Genomic DNA, 22,558 nt, shown 5'->3' on the forward strand with positions numbered 1-22,558 from the left:
CTCCATCAGATCCATTTTTTATTGTGTTAGTAATATCTTCTGGATACATGCTTACTTTTTGTCCACTTGATCTGTTTAGTCCTGAGAAAAGGTAATTAAAGTATCCTATTAGTAGTTTTTTTTATTAGTAGTACATTTCTCAACTTTTCGGTTGTACCTACTTTAATTTCTAAGCAGCAATTTCCATGAGAGTTGCTTGTATGCTACTCAGAGTTTAAATATATATGACAGCAATATATCTGTTATGAATTTTACACTTAAGCACTATAAAGTGCCCTTCTTTGAATCACATCATGTTTTTGGCCTGAATTTCATCTCGTTTGATAATAAATATCATGACCTCTGCTTCCTTTCTGTTTACGTTTTTTTGTTATGTCTTTGCCTATCATTTTATTTGTTGAACAAATTAATGAAACAAAATTGATTTTAGGTGGGCCTTTTATATATTGCAAACACCAGAATATTTCTTTTGAATCTAATCTAAAATAAAATATCTTTATTTTTATAGATGAGTGAAACCCATTTACAATTATTAATATGGCAAATACATTCAGTCTAGTTTAAGGATATTATTATTTTCTGTTAAATATACTACTTATAAATGTTTTTTACTATGTCTTTTTTGTGATTTTTAAACCTGGAGCTTCTGAAATACGTAGGAGGATTTATATTTTGGGATTACCCTCATAATTTTATTTTTGTATAATATAGTTCTTTCTTTAGATAGTTCTTATTAGTTTTCTATTGTGAACAAACATAAAAATTAGCTTATATCTTCTCCCTCCTCCTTCCATTTTGTGTTTATCTTTGTACTCTTAAATATGTAGTAAATACTACTGCTTGATTTGTCAGCTTTAAGTGATATCTTTTGACTCCCAGATATTACTGACAAGGCCATCAGTAAGCTTATTCTACATCATTATTCATTTTTCTACTTAATCTATAAATTATAGATAAAGGTGTATAGATTTGTCAATTAATTTCTTCTTGTAATTCTGTCTGTACTTTCCTTATGTATTTTGTAGGTATGTTACTAGGTGCAGACTGATTCAATTTTAGTATAACGTTCGGGTGATTTGCTGCTTTTATCATTATGCAATGATCATCTTTATATCTACTAATGCTTTGGGTCTTAAATAAATGCTGAGCTGTCAAATGCTGTGTTATATATATTTTCACCAAAAAAAAAGTAGTTGTTGAGGCTTCTTACATACAACCAAACACCTCACAGAATTTGTTTTCTGGGTTTGGAGATTTAAGGCCATTGTTTCGAGGGACATCACAATCAACTGGCCTAATAGTGTTTCTCAGTACTTCTGTTCCACCTCCTAATTTGCTGGGTAACAACTGGGTTTTTAAAAGCTAACAAGTGGCCATCCAAAGTATAAGAATTAGTTTCCATTCATCTGAAGCCAACAGAGGAAGCCAAAGTCAGGAATCTGAGGAAGAAATCAAATACATGTCTGGTTGCCTGCATGAACAACTGCCTCCTTTGCCACGAGACCAGAACTGGTTGGTGCCCAGTTACCGTTACTGAACTTTTTTGATCAAAGATTCTATAAAAGAATCCTGATCAAAAAGGGGAGAATGCAGAACATAATTTCAAATTCTCAATGGAATCCAGACTTTCTAGAGCCATTGAGGCTGGGTGAGGCCCTGAAAATATTGCTTGAGATAATTTTTAAACTTTAAACCTTAAATCAAAACTATCCCCAGAAATCTTCTTTGAACCAATAAATAAAAAACACACCCATTGCCATCGAGTAGATTCTAACTCATAGCGACCCTATGGGACAGAGTAAAACTGTCCCATAGGGTTTCCAAGGCTGTAATCTTTATGGAATCCGTCTGCCACATCTTTCTCCCACAGAGTGGCTGGTTGGTTTGAACTGCTGGCCTTTTGGTTAGCAGCCAAGTGCTTAACCACCCTACCACCAAGGCTCCTTTAAATATCTTAATTAGTGACTTATGTCTGCTTTGAACATTCTGCTCTTTTAAAGAATTCTCTGCGTGAGATCAGATTAACAGCAGCAACTCGAAATGTTGGATGGAAGCTTAGGGAGCAGTGAGTTTAATATAATGGTGGAATAATTTGGAAAAGTTTAGTGAGAATGGTAGCACAGCTTGAAGAATTAACCAGCTTCACTGAATTGTACATGTAGAAACTGTGGAAAAGATGTGTATACTTTCATCAAAATTTTTTCAAAAAAGATTTTTTTTTCAATAGTAGGAGGATATGTGGATACTGTGGGTATAGAGAACTCTTCTGAGGAATTTTGTTGTAAAGCTGAGAAGAGTCCACCTTTTCTTAGCTGTGTAACCCAATTAGTAAATATTTCCAAACTTGCATTTTCTCGTCTTTAGAATAAACAAAAATCAAACCTGTGCTGTGGAGTCAATTCCAACTCATAGCAACAGTATAGGACAGAGTAGAACTGCCCCATAGGGTTTCCAAGGAGCAGCTGGTGGATTTGAACTACCGACTTTTTAATTAGCAGCCAAGCTCTGAATTGCTGTTGCCACCAGGGCTCCATCTTTAGAATAGGGATAGTAATACTTGCCATACAAGAGTATCTTGAAGATAAAATAAAAAACTATGTCAGGAACTTAACACAGCAGCGGCACACAGTAAGGATTCAATAAATGATAATTACTTTGGTCGCTATGAGTCAGAATCGACTCGACGGCAGTGGGTTTAGTGGATTATTGTTATTAGAATCATTATAGTCCATAAGATTCCATGAACTCTTAAGTTCAAAACCCCGTATTTCCTAGGAACCACTAGATGGCACCAGACTCCAATGAGTACTCTCAGCACCAAAACATGGGCAAGGTCTTTTTCTCATTCCCTGGTCCTGTCTCCAAAAATTCTGACAACTCCATTCTTCCTCCTGATTCACGATTGCCACGTGGGCTCCAAGTGGCTATTCCACTGGGCTGGGGCGTGAAAGACTTGAAATCCAATGCTGTTTCCACACTGGGCAGGGCAGGCAGGGTGGGGAGCTGTTTGAAGCGCTAAAGAAACCTACAAGACGTTCCTAAGGTTCTCCTTCTTCATTCACATCTTCCTTCGGAAAGAGTAAAGCATGACTGAGCGGGAAAGATTATGAAGCTAAGTCACAAAAAGGAGAAAGTACTGGGCGGAGAGAATCAAATGGTGGTGGGCTGGGACTGAATGAAAAGAACTCTGGAGAAACCCACAATTACTAATAACTATGGGTTTTTTTTTTATGGTTACCAAAACGGAGCCACCCATGTAGGAATTTGACTATCTGGGTTGAATACTTCGACTGTCAGACAACATTTCCCTGGGATTTTCCCCTGAGATAAGAAATTTTTGGGACATCTTAAGATTTCAAGGTCAGTTGAATCTTCCTGTACTGCCCATCAGAATGTCCAAGTTTTCATCCCAGCTCTAACGCTGAATAGGTATGCAGGTTCAGGCCAGTTTCCTTATCTGTAAAATAAGGTTTGACTGGTACATTATTTTTAAGAATCACTCTAGGTTTAAAGTATTATGAGCCTATGGGTGTCATTGTGCTGAAGATATCAAACAAAACATTTTCAAAGATCATCTTCCACGAGGGCTAAACCAGTTGCCATCAAGTAGATCCCAACTCACAGTGACTCCATGTGTGTCAGAGTAGAACTGTGCTCCACGGGGTTTTCAATGGCTGATTTTTAGAAGTAGCTTGCCAGGCCTTTCTTCCAAGCACCTATGGGTAGACTTGAACCTCCAACCTTTTGGTTAGCAGTTGAGCCTGTTAATTTTTTGCACCACACAGGGACTTCCCCACTAGGGCTACAGACTCCATAAGGTTGGAGGTGCAGGAATTGTTACTCTCATTTTCTAAATAGAGAAAGGGCATTTTGCAGGGACAAGGAATCAAGTCAGCCTTCTCTCCCTGTAAATGCACATTTACGCAGCAGTGAAATCTCGGAGGTAGATGGGGTGGAGCAGTAAGGCAGCAGCAGGGCAAAACAAAGGTTTATTTACCTGCATGAGAAACTCCGCGTTCTCATCCCCCAACAGTTGCTAGGCAGAAAAAATCCAAGACAGCAGGAGTTCTGGAACCCACTGCCATCTGGAAAGTACCTGCTATTTCTAGGAATGTGAAAGTTTCTCTTTCCTAGAATAAGAACCTTCCAAAGTAAGTCCCTCCCAGTAACCAGTGTTGTGTGCAGCCCTGGATTTTCAGTGGTTGGTGTGTGTAGGGAGGAATGAGTGACGACAGGGATTTATTGATTCATCCAACAAATGTTTGATTGTCTATGAATTGGGCACTGTGCCAGGTAGATGATATAAAGCTTAATAAAACATATGGCCTTCCCCCTGTAGGTTAAGGTCTAACAGGTGATAAGGACAAACAAACAATAGGTGTAGAGTTTAATAAGGTCCCTGGGTGGTGCAGTTTGCACTTGTCTACTAACTTAAAGGTTGGTGGTTTCAACCCACCTTGATCTGCTTCTATAAAGATGTATAGCCAAGAAAACCCCATGGAGCAGTTCTACTCTGCAACACATGGGGTTGCCGTGAGTTGGAATCAAATCCACAGTACCAGACTTGGTTTTTTGATTTAGGTTTAACAAGAGTCCCTGGGTGGTGCAATTAATGCACTCAGCCACTAACTGAAAACTTGGAGGTTCAAGTCCACCCAGAGGCACCTTGGAAAAAAGGCCTGGTGATCTACATCCAAAAACTCAGCTACTGAAAACTCTCTAGAGCACAGCTCTCCTCTAATGCACATGGGGTTGTCATGAGTCAGAGTCAACTCCAAGACAACAGGTTTAGAGTTTAATAATGGCTGTGAGAGAGTTAAGCCCCAGGATGGACAGAAGCACAAGGAAAGGGCACTTTCTCAGACTGAGGAAATGAGTGGTTTTCTGGAAGACATCCCACTGGGCAAGGGCATGAAGGCTTTGAAATTCAATGCTGTTTCCACATTGGGTAAGGCAGAATGGGTGGGGAGCTGTTTGGGGGTCTAAAGGAACCTATGAGAGCTTCCTTAGGTTCCCCTTCTTCATTACCTTCCTTCAGAAAAAGCTAGGTGGGAATGATTCTGAAGGTCAGTGACAAAGAGAAATGATGGGCCAGGGAGAATCAAGTGGTGATGAGGTTGGGCTGTCTCCAGGAACTTTTGGGAAATCAGAGGAGGGCGGTACAGGGAATGGGGCAGGTAAACACTACATGCAAAGACACAAAGGTGTCAGGGAGGGCAGGAAGTTTCTTGTGGCTGGAGCTTAATGCAGACCAATGGGTCAGAGGAAAAGAGGAAGACCCTCAATGAGGTGGGTTGACACAGTGGCTACAACAATGGACTCAGGCATAACAGCGATTGTAAGCATGGCACAGGCCCAGGCGATGTTTCATTCTGTTGTGCATAGGGTCACTTTGAGTGGGAACCAACTCAGTGGCACCTAACAACAACAACGGGCTGGAAGATCTTGTGTTCTCCACAAAGGGTCTGAGAATAAGGGGATGAAGCCTTTCCCAAGAGTGACATCAGCCTCTTTGCCTTTTAAAAAGAATGGCTTCATGGAGAATGGCTAGAAGAGGGGAACCAATGGTAGAGGAACCTCTCTGGAGATGAGACAATCAAATACTGTGAAAGAAAGCTATGACAACAGGACGAGAAGATAATGTAGTCAGAGCCATTCAGAGCTGGAAGTAACAGAGTTTTGCTTGATCTGATTCTGAATCAGGGATTATAAGATACAATATAACTTCTTGGTTCAGAATGTGAGCTCTTGGGCTAGGCCTGGATATTCCAATTCCAACTGTACCACTCTGTAGCCTGGGGAAGGTTATTTAATCTGAGCCTCAGTTTTTCTCGTCTGTAAAATGGGGATGATAGTAACCAATTTCATAGGGTTGTGGATAAGGAATAAAAGTGATAATCCAAGAAAAGCACTTAGCATAGGTTCCTGTGCATATTAAAACTCTATACATGGTATCAATATAATTATTAACACTGATAATTGAACTATGCTGTATTCTCCATACTCCAGTTTCCCTAAAATATCAGACACTAGTAGGAAGAGGAAACAGATAAGGAAGAGCAACTTCATGAATATTTATGATATATTGCTTAATAGCATCTCAAAGAAAAAATAAAAGATTAAGACAATCCAACAAAATAGTACTGGTGGTTGTGGTAAGACAATGGGTAGTTTTTTTTTCTTGGTACTTTTCTGTATTTTCTATATGAATGTATATTGTTGATGTAATAATGAAAAACAATTTTTAAATATATTTATTATGCCACAACAGTACCAAACAAGGCTCTGTTCAACCAGGAAATAAGGTGATACCCCCACCTCCCCGACCCCCCCCCCCCGCCCCCACCACATCCCCAAAAAGCATATCTCCATCATGCTCCAGCTCCAGGAACAACTACCCAGGGGCACAGCCCCAGGGAAACTCAAAGCAGGAGCCACCCTGGCCTGTGGAGATGTCCATGAGAAAGACCCAGTGTCCCTTGGACCTCAGGTCTCCAGCTGCCGCTGCACCAGACGGGCATAGGCGTCCTGCTGCTTCATGAGCTCGGCCTCATCCACCAGCTGCCCCTGCTTGAGCACTAGGATCCGGTCAGCATTTTGAACTGTCTTCAGCCTGTGAGCAATCTTCAACACCGTTCGACCCCTACGGGCTCTCCAGTCCTGCAGCTGAAGGGGGAGGACCATGAAACCTCAGAAAGATATGAGATGGATATCACATCCCAACTGAGCACCATCTCTTGCATCTTAGGGTAACCAGTACCATTTGCCATTAAGGTGATTCATGGTGACCCCATGTGTGTCAGAGTAGAACTGTGCTCCATAGGGTTTTCAATGGCTGATCTTTTAGAAGTAGATTGCCAGGATTTTCTTCCAAGGCACCTCTAAGTGGGCTTGAACGCCAACCTTTCGGTTAGCAGCCAAGCACGTTCACTGTTTGCACCACCCAGGCAAAGGTGTTGTTGTTGATAGTTGCCTTCAAGTCAGTTCCAACTCATGGCAACCCCATGTGTGTCAGAGTATAACTGTTCCCCACAGGGTTTTCAATGGCTGGCTTTTCAGAAGCAGATCGCTACGCCTTCTTCTGAGGAGTCTCTGGGTGGACTTGAACCACCACCATTTCGGTTAACAACCGAGGATATTAACTGTTTGCCCCATCCAGCCACTCTGGCTTAAGGTAAAGAAGGTGGGGAACAGGAGAAGGTAGGAAAGAGCGGTAGATGAAGGTCTGCACTGCCATTCTCTATCCCCTATACCACCACAGGTAGAGAAATCAGAGATGTCCCCACCCACACTGTATTCTCCATCCCTCCCCATCCTTTGTCCCCAATCCTAAGAAGGCACTGATATTTCCACTAGTGGACCATTCATCCGCCTCCTGCCCAATTTTGTACATGCTGACCCTTCAAACATGGTCCCTTAGGTCCCACTCTCCCATCCCTCCCACCCCAGATTTAAGCTGGTCCCCAGCACTCACCGCCTTCTCACACTCAGCATCCAGGGCACTGGTGGCCTCATCCAGGATGAGGACCTGTGGGTCCCGTACAAGGGCCCGGGCAATGGCCAGGCACTGTTTCTGCCCTGCAGCCAACTGGCTCCCTTTCTCTCCTACATCTGAGAGAATCAGAGAAACACACTTCCTCAGACACAAGTGGCCACAAACAACATTCTTCACCACAAGTAGGAACAAGGGCACTACTGGTACTTCCACAAGAACCAGTTAGGAGATATGAGGCCCTGGGACAAGGAGGCTGTGGGGGTGAGGACCTGATGAGGCTGCCCACATGGAGAAGGCACTCCTTCTGCATGGCTCTCTGGGAACAAAAACTCATGAACAAGAAACAGGCTAGAGAATTCATGGTGTTGGGGAAGGCGGAGAAGTGGGAATAAGAGAAAAGGCAGGTAAGTAGTAAACATGCAGTTATAAGAAAACTCTCTGTGAGACAGCATCCTCACCCCACGAGAAAGTTCCATTTTCTCTTTTGACTGAAGGACAGGCCTATCGTTTGCAGAAGGTACCTGTATGCATCCCATGCTCCATTTCCGCGATGAATTTATCTGCATGCGCGTCCTTGGCAGCGGCCATAACCTCCTCATCCTTGCAGTTCTCCAGCCCGTAAGCAATGTTGTCCCTCACAGAGCCTGAGAAAAGCACAGGCTCCTGCCCAACCAAAACCACCTGTACGGAGTGGACGAGAACAGAGGGCTGTGTGCAAAGCCCCTGTGACAGAGACCCTCCTGTGCGCCTCCCCTACCTCCACCAAAATGGGCCCTTCGTGTTGCTTCCTATGGTCCCCCCCTTCTCTCTGTGCATGCTCCTTCTCTCCCGCTCCCATCCCTCTTCTCCCTCCCCACCCACCTTTCTGTGCAGGTAGCAGTGCTCATATTCCGAGATGGGCTTCCCATCCAGCAGCAGCTGACCACCTGTGGGCTGGTACAGATTCTGCAGCAGGGCAGCCACTGTGCTCTTCCCAGACCCATTGGGCCCTACCAGTGCGGTCTCCTCACCAGGACTAAGGGTGAACGTCAGCCCCTAGAAAAGCCAGGGGAGAGTTAGGGGTCTACCTCTTCTTCCTTGAGACCCCTCCCTTTCTTTTCCCATCCCAGGCAAGATAAGCTCTCAGAGGTAAATGATCTGGAGGCTGCAGGGCCTCATCAAGCATGAGCAAGCGGCAGGGAGCTGGGGGCAGGGTCTCCTCACTGTGGCCTCTTTCAGGCACCTTGAGCACAGGCTGGTCAGGGCGATTGGGATACGCAAAGGAGACATCTCTGAATTCCACATGCCCCTTCAGAGTGGAAGGGGCCAATGTCCCCAGTGGGGGCAGGTTCGGCTTTCGATCCAAGTAGCAAAAAACCTTCTTGGCAGCTCCCACGTTGCTCAGCATATCTCCCCACATGTATACCAGTCTCTGGAATACAGGAACGAGGGTTAGCTAATCAAACGTACCCTCACCAGAAACCAACTGTCTAATAAGCCAACGTTCCAACTCCTCTGCCACCCTCCGCTCCCCAGCCATGCTCCACCCACAACCAGGCTCCTCCTCCCTCTTACCCAGAAAAGATTTTCTGTTGTTCAGTGTACAATTTGGTCAGAATTTAAAAGTGGCACCAATACCTCCAGCGTTCCAATTTGCAATGGTAAGGAGAAAGAAGTCCTTATTCATCCCAACATCATGACTTCTATCCCCAGACCTCTTCAATTACCTGTTTCTATTTTTTTTTTTTTTAATTCGTGCCCAGCTCTGTCTTGCCTGACTAGAGCCTGACTAGACAGAAAACTCCTTAAAAACAGGCCCTGTGCCTAAGTCAACTTTGCAGTCACTAGAATGTCTGGCACAGTTCTCTACACAGAAAAAAACAGTTCACAAATGTCTAGGAAAATTATAAAATAAAGCCCAAGATGAAGCAGCTAATTATTTTTGAAAACTGGTAAATACAGGGAAAGAGTCAGATGCTGATCTTTTCTCTCCTAGTTACACTGTCCCCTGGGTAACCGAATAGCAGATATGGGGACGTTTCCCTTGATAGGTATACTCCAACTAATAACTGAAGGGATGATACAATAGCACAGCTTTGTAGCCCCTAAATAATTTAATGGATCTGAGCACTGAGCAATGACAGCTGGTGACCTCACAAAGAGAGGGCCAGACGTTCCGTGCTTCCTAAAGAGCATACTACCACCTACAAAGTATGCTTGTCTTCCAAAAAATTATTTTTAATATATTAAAAAGACTTGCTCTAACAAGCCTCTAGATTTATTTATAAACTGACATGAAACACAGAGACAGAGAAATATACTAGATACTATCACAGGGAATCAATCAACAAAATCCAGACTACAAAAAAACTCTACAGTACAAACAACACCGTTTCTTCAACAATTGTGTGTGTATGTACTTATATATATATATATACACACATATACATATACCTCTTTTTTTTTTCTTTCCCGACTTATAGCGACCCTATAGGACAGGGTAGAACTGCCCCACAGAGTTTCCGAGGAGCACCTGGTGGATTCAAACTGCCGACCTCTTGGTTAGCAGCCATAGTACTTAACCACTATGCCACCAGGGTTTCCAGCACATATACGTATACGTATACATATACATATATACGGAGCCCTGGTGGCACAGTTGTTAAGAGCTCAGCCTGCTAACCAAAAAGTCGGCAGTTCAAATCCACCAGCAGCTCCTTGGAACCCTATGTGGCAGTTCTACTCTGTCCTGTACAGTTGCTATGAGTCAGATCAACTGGATGGCACCGAGTTTTGTTATTATTTTTTTAACATACATACATATATACACATACGTGTACACATATACATATATTAATATATACAAATGTGAACTTTATCTGAATCCTGATTGAAGCAAACTATAATATATATACATATAGTGCATGTAGGAGATAAACAGAAATCAAACCACTGTCTAGCTATTTGGCATATTTAAACAATTACTGTTAATTTTTTAGGTATGATGAGGGCTTTGTGCTTATATTTTTTAAAGGGGTTTATATTTCAGAGATACATACTTAAATATTTACAGATGAAATGATATCTGGAATTTGCTTCAAAATAACACAGGCGAGGGACAGGGATGGGGCAATGGATGAAACAAGATTGACCATGAGGTGATCACTTACTTGGATGACACCAAGCCAGCTGTCATGGATTGAATTGTGTCCCCAAAAAATATCTGTCAACTTGGCTAGGCCATGATTCCCAGTATTGTGTGATTATCCACCATTTTGTCATCCGACTCGATTTTCCTATGTGTTATAAATCCCACCTCTTACGTTGTTAATGAAGCAGGATTAGCGGCAGTTGTGTTAATGATGCAGGATTCAATCTACAGGATTAGGTTTTGTCTAAAGTCAATCTCCTTTGAGATATAAACGAGAGAAGCGAGCAGAGAGACGGGGACCTCAATATCACCAAGAAAGTAGTGCCAGGAGAAGAGCACATAATTCGGACCCAGGGTCCCTGCACTGAGAAGCTCCTAGTCTGGGGAAGACTGATGACAAGGACCTTCCTCCAGAGCCAACAGAGAGAGAAAGCCTTCCCCTGGAGCTGACGCCCTGATTTTGGACTTCTAACCTACCAGACTGTGAGAGAATAAACTTGTTTGTTGAACCCATCCACTTGTGGTATTTCTGTTATAGCAGCACTAGATAACTAAGGCACAAGGTGATAGGTAAGTAGGGGTTCATTCCATTACTTTCTCTTTTTTTTTTTTTTTTTTGGTATATGTTTGAAATTCTCCGTAACAAAATGAGGTTTTTTTTTAAAGGGAGCAAGTAAAGCCCAAAGAAGGCCCAGAAAACCAGAATGAAAAACAGGGGAGAAAAGGCTGCAAGCGCAGGCTCCTCACTCACAAACACGTGATGTCCCACATCCTCCTGGTAGAGCAGAAAGGAGAGCAGCCCGCCCTGCGTGAGATCCCCAGCCAGTATCTGCTGCAGGCCACAGCTCAGCATCAGCACCTGCACTGCCAACTGCAGCAGCTGTGGGGGAGAAGACAGAGATGAGGCTGAGGAGTCTGGCCATTCTTTCCCTCTCCCTGCCCCTATGACACTGAACAGAACAGCAGGACCAAATGTAAGCTCCCCATCCCTCCCCCTACCCCCTCCCTGGGCTATTCCCACCCGCCACTGGGCTGTCTCACCCTCTCCATCTCACCCTCCGGAAGACCAGGTATAGAGCTAGTTCCAGGTCTCGCCGCCACCACAGCTGCCGGCAACGTTCAAGGGCCTCCCTATAGCGAGAGACCTCACACTCCTCTGCCCCAAAACTCCGGACAGTCTGCAACCCTCCAACTGCTTCCCGCACTATCTGCCCTGCCCCTGCCACAGCATCCTGGATCTCCTGGAGCACCGCCTGGAAAAGTGGGGCGGGGGATATAGGGTCCGTGAGGCAGAAGACAGCAGGCCCATGTCTCATTCCAGCCCTGAGGGTGTTCCCCAATCTACCTAAAAATATCCCTCTCCCTTAAACTTCCTTCCAGAAGGAATAATGAGAGTGAAGGAGGGAGGGAACAAAATTATTGAGCTCTCGAAGCTAGGCAGGGTAGGAGATACATGCTCCGTTTTTTACCTCATATGAGATCATTCATACCAACTCGTATCTGATGAGAAACTGGGGAGTAGTTGGCCAAGGAGCCACAGCGAATTAAAAGATGGTGGAGCGGACATTCAAACTCAGGACCTCCTGGCCACACATTCTACTTTCTCTACACTCAAATTCCCTCTTCTGATTATAAAAGTTCTCTACCCTGTGGTTAAGAGCTCAGCTGATAACCAAATGGTCAGCAGTTCGAACCCACCAGCCGCTCTTTGGAAACCCTATGGGGCAGTCCTACTCCGTCCTATAAGGTCGCTATGAGTCCGAATCAGCTTGATGGCAACAGGTTGTTTTTTATGGGGAAAGTCAATATAGACTCCTTTAAGAATCTGATAAAAGTTATCGTCGCCCCAGAAAAACTCACACACACACTCACAATTTTTCCTAAGTCTCAGGGGATCATGGACTGCCTGAAGCCCGTCCATGGACTCTCACCCCACCTCCCAGCTAAGAACTTCTGCTCTAAGGGCTGAGAAGACCTCTAGGAGAGCCTCTAGCAACGAATGGGGAGTCTTCTTCCTCTCTAAGTTTTAGTGTCCCCTTGGGGTTCCCTAACATCCACACGTACCTGATGGCGTGAATTGTACACCTTATCAACGGCTAATGAGAGGGGCACATTGAGCAGAGAGAGGAGGGTGAGTCGAGGTGACAGGCTGAGCATGAAGCTATACAGTCCCACCACTTTCACCAGGCTTCGCAAGAGTACATTGGCATTAAAAGGAAGCCAGCGGCTCATCAAGGTAGTATCCGAGCTCAGCCGTGAGTTCAGCTCCCCTGGGGAAGACAGAGCAGGTAAGGACACCAAGCATAAGACAGAGCCCCCAGAAATTCCCTCCTGACTTTTCCCTCTGAAACAGTCCCCTCCTCTAAACACCAGCCTTGACTTGCAAAGAGGCTGTAGGGAGGCTGCCTCACTGCCCTATCCAGGCCCCAGCATCCTGGACAAAGGCAGGAGAGGCTGCAGGTGGCAAGCAACTGAGGAGCAAGGAGCCTCCCGGGGTATCCCAGCCCTGGACTCCAAGCTCCACCTGTCTTAATCTCCTGGAAGAAGCCAAGGTCCTGGCGCAGCAGGGAGGAGAAGAGCAGCTCCCGGATCCGCAAGTTGATTCTGGACATGGTGAAGAGGAAGGAGCCGCCTCGGCAGCCTGCAGACAGTGAGCTGGGGGGCAAAGGGAGAAAGCAGGAGGGCAAAGGGGAGAGAGAGACGCAGAAAGGAAGGGAATGGGTGAGAAAAGCAGAGGAGAAAGCACAGAATGAAAAGAAATACAAAGTTGGGGAAAGCGGACCAAGAGCGGCAAAAGGGAAGGAAATATAAGAGACAAGAGGGGCAGGAACAAACAGAGAAGAAAGGAAGACGTAGTGAGCTAGATGTGAGAACAAAATCTTAATATGTTCAAATTGATGGACATTTACAGAATTCATTCTGTGCTAAACATAAAGAAAGAATGTAACATAAGTGAAAAAATATGGAGGAAAAAATAGCCCATATAATAACCTGGCCTCAGGGTTATCCCTCAGGCCTCTCCTCTATCTTGGTCTCCTTCCTCCCCTGGCCCCAAATTCCCTCTTCCTAGTCCCAGATACTTCATTATGGGAACTGGGTCAATGGAACTACCTGCCCTCCCACCCTCCAGAGCCCCATCCACACCGTTCCCCATCTCTATCGTCCCTGACATTGGAGAATTCCTTATATCAACCACATTTTTACAATAACAATTTTTCTGGAAAAAATATGAAAGCAGAGGTGTTTCAATTACATAATTAAAGATATGGTTTCTAATACAAATTCAATTAGCCTATCAAATAGGAGGCGGCTGGCATAGTCCAGACATGAACGGACAACTTTGGTGACTGTAGTGAGAATGGAAAGGAACGAGTCACAGGAGACAATTTTTGAAAATAGAAAATATCAGGGTTATTGTTTGAAAACGAGGAAGACAATGCCGATGCTTGGGGCCTGGAATCCTGGGGGTTTCATGAGTGGGAAGATGAGGAAGCCACTTTCGAGAAGACCAGGAGGGAGTACGATGTATCTAGAGCCCTGGGCCTGTGCGGCGTGAGATGAGAGTGAGCTATCCAGTGGGAGTGTCAAGGAGGCAAGTCAATTTGTAAGACTGGAGCTCAGCACTGGAAATATGGGTCTGGGAGTCACCTGCAGAGACGACCTGAATTAGCTCAGTAGGAAAACTATTTCTACAGATCAAAATATTAAGTCATAAGGAAAAGTCCATATTTAAGAGTCCAGAAGAGGAAACTTCTCCAGAAGAGGTAGAGTGGATTGGGAGGTAGAAAGGGAGTTCAGAAACACTAACTGAGGGAAGATGTCAATAACAAGAGATTATTCCATTACCAAATGCTACAGGGAAGCATGGAGAATTGAGGACTGATTTTTAGGAAGGCACTGGATTGGCTAATAAGAAGTTACTCACTTTTGAGCAGTTAGTTTCAGCAGAGAGTAACAAGTGTGGAATGAAGGCACGACGAAGAATTGGTTTTTGAGGACATCCTAGGTGAAGCTGGGCCATAAAAAAAGAGCACTATCAAGCACTAGGGCCAGGATTAGGGTGAGAGAAGTGAAGCACTTGTACTACCCTGAGAGTGAGCACCCCTTAAATTCTGCAGCCTATGGGCCTCAAGTGTCTCACCCTAGTCCTGGCCCTACGAGGCAGTATTTTTGTCTGTCCATTGGTTGGTGGGCTGATTTTAAGACAGTAAGCTCCTGAATACGTCTGAAAAGAGAGGGGAGAGCAAACGCTAAAGAAAAGAGTAAAGAGTCTGCAGAGAAAGATGATAAGCCTCAGATTAAGATCTTCAGGGACCAGCAAAATGAGTTAGGAAAAATGGTCAGGAGAGAAAAGCACGCCCAATATGACAAGAGGATAACCCTGGAGAGACATTTGGACAGAGGCTTAGGGAAAAAATAGCCCATATAATAACCTGGCCTCAGGGTTATCCCTCAGGCTTCTCCTCTGTCTTGGTCTCTTTCCTCCCCTGACCCCAAATTCCCTCTTCCTAGTCCCAGATATTTCATTATGGGAACTGGGTCAATGGAACTACCTGCCCTCCCGCTCTCCAGAGCCCCGTCCACACCGTTCCCCATCTCTATCGTCCCTAACGTTGGAGAATTCCTCATATCAACCACATTTTTACAATAACAATTTTTCTGGAAAAAATATGAAAGCAGGGGTAGGAAGCAGTAAAGAGAAATGGAGTTTCACGGAGATAGAAACGTTGAGACATTCCACTTGGCACATAAACTCATTTTATGCTATATTCCCTTGTTATTTTATTTATCATAACTTAATATTGACACTGAAGATGTTGGAGAAATACGGTAAATGAAGAGATGAATGAATAGATGGAACAGAATGGTGGATAAATACATGCATATTTTAGTTTTAAACGACATATGCCTACCTACAAAAGGGAATGAAAATGGAGATAGGAAAACGAGGGCCCCTACAAAGATTTGGATTAGCTTGGTGGCGATTCAGTGGTAGAATTCTTGCCTTCCGTGCACGAGAACCTGGGTTCAATTCCTGGCCAATGCACCTCACACTCAGCCGCCACCTGTCTGTGAGTGGAGGTCTGCATGTTGCCGTGATGCTGAACAGGTTTCTGCAGAGCTTCCAGATTAAGGCAGACTAAGAAGAAAGGTCTGGCAATCTATTTCCGAAAATCCTATGAATCACACTGACCTGATCCAGAACTAGTCATGGGGATGGCACAAGACCAGGCATCATTTCTTGCTGTTGTGCATGGGGCCACCATGAGCCGGGCCAACTCGATAGCAGCTAACAACAACAACATAAAGATGTGGGGCTAGCAAATGGACCCAACTGCCCACCTACCTCCCAAAGGAGAAGAGGCACATGAAGAAGATGGCACTGGTAAAGGCTTCGGGGTCAAAGTCACCTCCCAGGATGTCAATCACACGACCAGAATAGTAAGGAATTAATGTCTCACCTGAAAAAGGCATAATGGGTAAGAGATGAAAGTGCTGGTGCCAAGGGCCTTTTCCCACCTCCAACTCTCCACGCCCTCTCCCTACTCACCCCAAACGGCCATAACAAGGAAGAAGAAGGCCGCCGCGAGGAAGGGTAGGTCTGGCCTGGAGAGCTTCAGCAGCCTCCACATCAAGGCTTTGTTCTCCTGGCCCTGCTTCCTCTCCTGGGCAGAGGCAGGGGCTCCCTGAGGACTCAGCACCGCCCACAATGCCCAGCTTAGCGCTACAGCCCCATAGCTAGCCAGCAGCCAGCTCCAAGGGGCTGAAGCCACTCTGACTGGGGGTGCACGCAAGGCCCCTGGGACCAGGGCCCTCAGCGAGAGAAACAAGGGTATCACCAGGCAGAGCAGGGGCAGGAGTGTCCCCCCAAATCCCAGCAGTCCTCCCTGCTTTAACAGCCCCCACAGCCCTCCAAGTCGCAGGGCCCCCTCCAGCCATAGGCCTGGAAGCCCTCCGGGAAGCAGAGCCCCCAGAGTCCCCTGGAGCACCCAGAGAAAGGCTGAGTCCAGGAGCAGCAGGCAGACCCAGGGTCTCAGGTCAAGGCGCGGCATGGCGCCACCTGTGGGTAAAAACCAAAAAAAAAAAAAAAAAGTCAGTTATATCTGACTCATGCAGCCCCATGTGTTACAGAGTAGAACTTCGCGCTAATAGAGTTTTCTTGGCTTGTAATCTTTATGTATTCTGAGTGGATTCGAACTGCCAACTTTTCGTTAGTAGGTGAGTGCAAAACGTTTGTGCCACCCAGAGAGAAGGTACGAAATTAGGGAAGTGAAGTCTGAATCCTTCTCCCTATCCCTGCACCCCCATCTCTCCCAACCCGTCAGCTGAAAGATCCCCTGGGTACCCCGTGCTCATCAGTTCCCTGCTACTACAGAAGGTCATGCTGCCTGTCAGAGGGAGATGGGGAGCGGGAACACCAGGAACCATCCCCTTTAAAAAAAAAAAAAAAACTCTTCCCTGACAGCCCTCCCCTCACCCCACCTCCGCCTGCCGCCGCCGAGTTCCTAGCAGTCTGGCGACCCCTGCTCCGCGCCGGGCCACTCCCCGCGGTCCAGAGGGTCGGGAACCGCGACGCGCGGGTAGTGGGTTGGGATGCATCCCCCGCGGCGCTCCAGTTTTCTAGCCCCAGAACTCACCGGAGACGGCTTGGGGGCTGCAGCTCCAGAGGTCTTCCGTCAGGCGCTGAGCTTTGAGCTCAGAAACCCGCGCCAGCTGCCCTACTTCGTTGGCCCCTAATTTGGCAGCGACGCTCTCCAGGGCAGGGCGTCCGGGCTAGTGCCGCTTTCGCTTTCGCTTCCTGCGCCACGCCCTCGTTCGGGGCTGGGCGGCCAAGAGGGGGCGCGCGAGACAGCCAGAGCACAGAGCCAGGCCCGCGAATGCCTGTGCGCGCCTGCCAGGCCACTAATGAATTCCACTCTTAACGGCATTTACTCTGTGATATAAAACTACTGACATTTTTAAAATTGTCATCAGGTAAATTAATCCATCTCAAGAATTGGGATTCTTTACAATTGGAGAGCCACTGGATTTTGTCAGTTATGACCTCAAGGTCTGAACCCACTGAAAGTGACTGCCCTGCTCTCCTGTCAAAGCTCCAGTTTTAGAGGGAGGTAAGAACAGAGCCAGACCCTGAGTGAGAAACACAAAGGACCTCTCCTAAATAGAAAGCTCTAGTCACTCTCACTGGAGCCCTTAGTGGTGCAGTGAGTGATTAAGAGCTTGGCTGCTAACCAAAGTCGAATCCACCAGCCGCTCCTTGGAAACCCTGTGGACAGCTCTGTGCTGTCCTGTAAGGTCGCTATGAGTTGGAATCGACCGGAGGGTAACGGGTTTGTTTTGTTTGTTTTTTAGTCACTCTCACCAGGGCCTAAGGGGATTTCCACTTACAGATTTTTAGTTTAAGTGGCCCTTTATCTTTATTCTCTTTCTCAACAGGACACCTTGAGCAGGATTGATGCTCAGAAGCCTCTAAATCTGTACTCCAGATTATGTTGGGAGTACCTTCAGTATGTGAAGGGAATGCCAGGCACTGGACTTTGCCTCTGGGTCTACTTTAACAGTGGTGAGAATAACCTTCTGTGGCTCCTGCCTGATTCAGAGTCTATATGTGGAACATGCAGATTTGTTTATTCCAGAAATAACTCTTCAGGATGGAACTATCTTCCAAACTCAAAAAATACCTAAAGAAAGGATCATTTAGGTTCCAAACCACCCTCCTGAAATGTTACCGGTGTGACTACCAATGAGTCACTTAACGTTTAAAATAAGAGGGAGGGTATTTGAAGTAGGGGATTACTAAAATTGCTCCAACCTTATTCATTTCTGGGATTGTAAGGATCTCTCCCTAGTGAGAAAAAAAAAAAAAAAAAAAAACCTCCACGCTCAACTGCTTCCTGCTTTCCAGCTCTTACCTTGACTAACTCTCCTCTCAGAGGTACCATCCAACTGTCACTCCAACATAATTCAGAAAATCTTACGTCCTCTTTTTTTTTCTAACCTGGTTGTTTTACTTTTTCCTCATATTCCCCACTTCAGAGAATCCGCCTTATCTCTTCTTCCCCTTCAGTCATGGTCCTGTCATCTGGCAATGAGGTGTGACACATAATGAAACTGAACCCCTAATGTCCATCTTCATATTCAATATCCAATATCTCTAAGTGCTACTTGGGGTAAACGGCAAGGTGTTTACAATTACTGCATATATGTTGAGGTGAAAGCTTTTTCATCCCACTCTACAAAGTCAAAAAGGGTTGTTGTAGGTGCCCTACTCCCAAAAACCCAAACCACTAACAATGGACCATACAGGAGTCTCCAGTTTGTGCCGCTATAAAAAGGATCTTAACCCTAAGTGAAATTGCAAAGAAGTGATCATAGATAACAGTGATCACCCTTCCTGAGGTCCTGGAAAGATGAGTATGGAAGGAAAACCCAGGAGAAATAGTTGGGGAGATCCCATTTCTTGGGGAACTAAATCTTGGTAGAGGTTTGAGTGTCTTCTGCAGGAAAACCAGCCAGTTGCCATTAAGTCGATTCCAACTCATGACAACCCCATATGTGTCAGAGTAGAACTGTGCTCCACAGGGTTTTCGATGGCAGCTTTTTCAGAAGTAGATTGCCAGACCTTTCTTCTGAGACACCTCTGGGTGGATTGCAACCTCCAGTCTTTCAGTTAGCAGCTGAGCAAATTAACTGTTTGCACCACCCAGAGATTCCTCTCCAGGAAAACGCCACTCTTTATTTCCTGCTCTTCTCACCACACCTCCTAACAACCATAGCTCCAACCCCACTGAGCCACAACACAGAGTCATTTTATAACCGTTTTCCTTTATTGTGCTTAATGGGATACCCAAAATGTGCAGGGTGGGGGTGGGGTGCTCTTTGAAATAAAGAACACACAAAAGGATGAACCCTGCCAACTCCCACTGACCAACAAGCCAGTTTCTCTGGGCTTAAGTTAGGCCCTTCCTTCTTCTGGGACTTAAGCTGGCCCGGTTCCCTGAGTCGGCCAGGCTCTCCCAGAAGAGACCTGCCCAGCTGCCACCACCATTACTGATTGGTCTCCCGATACTGGTGCAGCAGGTCACTGACATCTGTACTTTCCACTTTTACCCAACCATCTTCCTTCATGTGGTACACTGTGGGCAAATGGGAAAAGAACATGGAGTCACCTTTCACTTCAGCATGTTCCTGTTAATGATGCTATGTTAAAAGTGGCAACAACACATATACACACGCTCAAAGCCCTTATTCCTGGGACTTCAATGCCCCTCTTCTGACCCTGAAAACCTCTTCCCACTCTGCCCCCTTAGTCTTAATTCTCCCAGTCTTAATCCTCTCACCCCCCACCCCACCACCCGCCCTGGGCATGGTGGTAATAGCATTGGTCTCTTACTATTGACAACTCCTCCTGAATAGCTGTCTCGGTGGGTAGCATGAGCAATAGCCCTGCGGGCAAGGTCATAGGCCTCTTCAGAGCTAAGATTAGGCCAGTAGCCACTGTCCATGACCCCGTAGGCATAAGTCTTCCCACTACCAGTGGAGAACATACTTCCTGAGAGCCGAGTCCCACTATCATCCACATAGTAGAGTCCAGGACCCTATAGGATGAAGGAAAGTTCCAGGTTGAAATTGACCAGGGAGGTGTTGGTAACACAGAGGTTCAATTGTGAACCATAAAAAGTGTAGAAAAGAAAGAAAATCACCACAGGAACATTTGGATGAGGATAGCACTTAGGTTACACCGTAGAACATTGTAAATAAAAAAGAAAAAACACACTTAGAATCAACTGCTTTATAAAAAGAGACAAGCTTATTAAACACATACCCACTCAGTCCACACCTGGACCAAGAAATGGCCCATGGATACACTAAAAGAGTTCTGTAACCAAGTGTTTTCCATGGCATGGAGCTTAGAGAGGAGGGAATGGGGGTGTACAATGGGGAAAATGATCTCTCATCCAAGGGTAGGGGAACATGGGGAATGGAGAGCACCCACCTTCTTGTCCCAGCCACAGATCATGCTGCCCATGGAGAGGCCCATGCCCCGGTACTGGCACATCATGTTGGAGAGCAGTTTGGAGGCTGCTGACACTGAGATGCGCTCCCCATTCCGCAGGTAGTACAACCTGGGTGAGGACGACAGGGAGAACTTACAGACAGTGGGGAAGGTTAGCTCTCTGAGCCACCCACTTGATGGGGCAAAAAATGGTTGGGGAGATAACCATTTGAAAGGAATTATCTGTAGGATATAAGAAAGAGGAAGGGATTTAGAATCCCAAGCACCTAAAATACAAAAAACAATCCTAACAAATGATACTTCCCACCAGGGTTGACGGTGTCAGTGATAAATAACTGGACAAATTATCTGGCTCGTTAGCAGGAGCACAGGCTGATTTGGAAGGGGGAGGGGTTATCACCCAAAGGATGTTGTGTGAAATACTATATTAGCACAAAGGAGAAACACAGAGGAAAGAGTGAGGAGCAGTGATCTGAGGCATCCAGGGATTGACCACTAGGCTTAGAAAGGGAGATGAGAAGCCTCGCTCACCTGCACTCCTTGGCCAGCAGACGCTCCCAGTACTGACAGTCAGCTGCAGAGCCAGACATGGTGCCAAGCAGGTAAGGGTTAATCTCAATCACCTTTTTAGTCTGTAAGTTGGCTGGAAGAATATGGAGTTTTGAAAGAGTTATAATGACCCCACAGCTCTCCCTGTGTGTCCTAAATCAGTATTAGTTTCTGGTTTGGTGCAGATGTTGGGCTTCCGCTGATAGGAGGGTCCAGCTCCCCAGAATCTGCCTGCTGAAGCACACACACTCACCAATGTAAGTTCCAGCGGAGGCTCGGGAATCCACTGCCACAATCACTCCATGCTGGAACTTGAAGGCTAGTGTGGTGGTGCCATGGTTCATCCCAATGCAAACGTTTCTTTCTCTGTCCCCACTCAGGGACCAGAAGAATTCAGTTGGCTAGTGAGCGAAAAGAGTAGAGAAAGGGGCACTGAAAACTTTCTGGCAGGATGCTCTAGGTAAGGGTTTTAGAGAGTATGGAGGTGAGGAGATGTGGAAAAGTTCACCAACCACCAATAAATGTAAGTTAATCAACAGTCTCCAGGAGGAAATGGCTTGGGAGAAGGAAAAGAAGCACATGGCATCAACCTTTTTTATTTTCCAGTGCGATAGAAATGAAAGCAAACAAATGCTACCATAACTAAGGATTTAAGGGTGACTTTTTTTTTAATGTTTTCCCCACTCATAGCTCATTTAGCTATGTTTGACTAGCATCCCCATTTTGCAGAAGAGGGGTCTGAGATCTAGACTGATCCCAGTCACACAACAATGGGTTGCTGAGGCGAGGCCAGGCGAGCCGCCAAAGTTCACAGGTTTTCCAAGACACTACACAGCCTTCTATTATCATATGATTAAAAAAAAAAATCATATGATAAGCCCCTGAAAAAGGCTTCGAGATTTGTGTGCAGTGGAAAAAGGACATGGGAGCCGTTTCTTCCGCTGGGAGCCCCACGTCACCTCTTTGTCCATTCCCTAACCTGCACTTCCAAACCCTCAGGCGATCAGCCCCCCAGCCCCACGTAGCTTCTTCCAGGGGTCCGAGTCTGGACGTTGCCCTCTGGGCGTAATGGACGCCCCCTTGCGCGAGCCCCGCCGCGGGCAGTCCCAAAGCAGCCCCTCCATTCTTCTGCGCCCTACTCCCTCATCCCCTTGGGGTTCCCCAAAGCCCCAACCTGCATTCCCCGGGGAAGGGCGAGCTCCGGAGATCTCAGAGAGAAACTGTAGTGTCCCGGGTCCGAGCGGTGTCTGCTTCCCGTGCCGGGAAGAGCCCAGTCTTCGCACTGCCCTCGGGTGGCTCCGCACACCTCCTGGAGCGCCATGATCGCCCGCACAGGAGATCTGTCGGCTCTCGGAGGAGGAAGTGA

At 46.0% G+C, this 22,558-nt stretch overlaps 2 protein-coding genes across 2 annotated transcripts; both read right to left on the reverse strand.

Annotated features, from left to right (window-relative positions):
• Window positions 1-6,386: 6,386 nt before the first annotated feature.
• TAP2 (transporter 2, ATP binding cassette subfamily B member) lies at window positions 6,387-17,397 on the reverse strand. Its single transcript, XM_049889764.1, has 12 exons — window positions 17,264-17,397; window positions 16,177-16,686; window positions 15,973-16,087; window positions 13,150-13,280; window positions 12,690-12,895; window positions 11,681-11,878; window positions 11,377-11,505; window positions 8,718-8,906; window positions 8,357-8,530; window positions 8,017-8,176; window positions 7,475-7,611; window positions 6,387-6,666 (listed from the first exon to the last, which is right to left on the reverse strand). Exons 2-12 carry the CDS (start codon window positions 16,676-16,678, stop codon window positions 6,487-6,489), a joined length of 2,121 nt encoding a protein of 706 aa, XP_049745721.1. The 5' UTR covers window positions 16,679-16,686; window positions 17,264-17,397; the 3' UTR covers window positions 6,387-6,486.
• Window positions 17,398-19,431: 2,034 nt separating this feature from the next.
• Window positions 19,432-22,558, reverse strand: PSMB8 (proteasome 20S subunit beta 8). The gene is made up of 6 exons (XM_049889780.1): window positions 22,367-22,558; window positions 21,446-21,593; window positions 21,175-21,286; window positions 20,623-20,752; window positions 20,020-20,224; window positions 19,432-19,762 (listed from the first exon to the last, which is right to left on the reverse strand). The coding sequence occupies exons 1-6, from the start codon at window positions 22,511-22,513 to the stop codon at window positions 19,674-19,676; spliced, it is 831 nt and encodes a 276-aa protein (XP_049745737.1). The 5' UTR covers window positions 22,514-22,558; the 3' UTR covers window positions 19,432-19,673.

This window comes from Elephas maximus, chromosome 1 (assembly GCF_024166365.1).
Source record: "Elephas maximus indicus isolate mEleMax1 chromosome 1, mEleMax1 primary haplotype, whole genome shotgun sequence".
Taxonomy (NCBI): Eukaryota; Metazoa; Chordata; class Mammalia; order Proboscidea; family Elephantidae; genus Elephas; species Elephas maximus.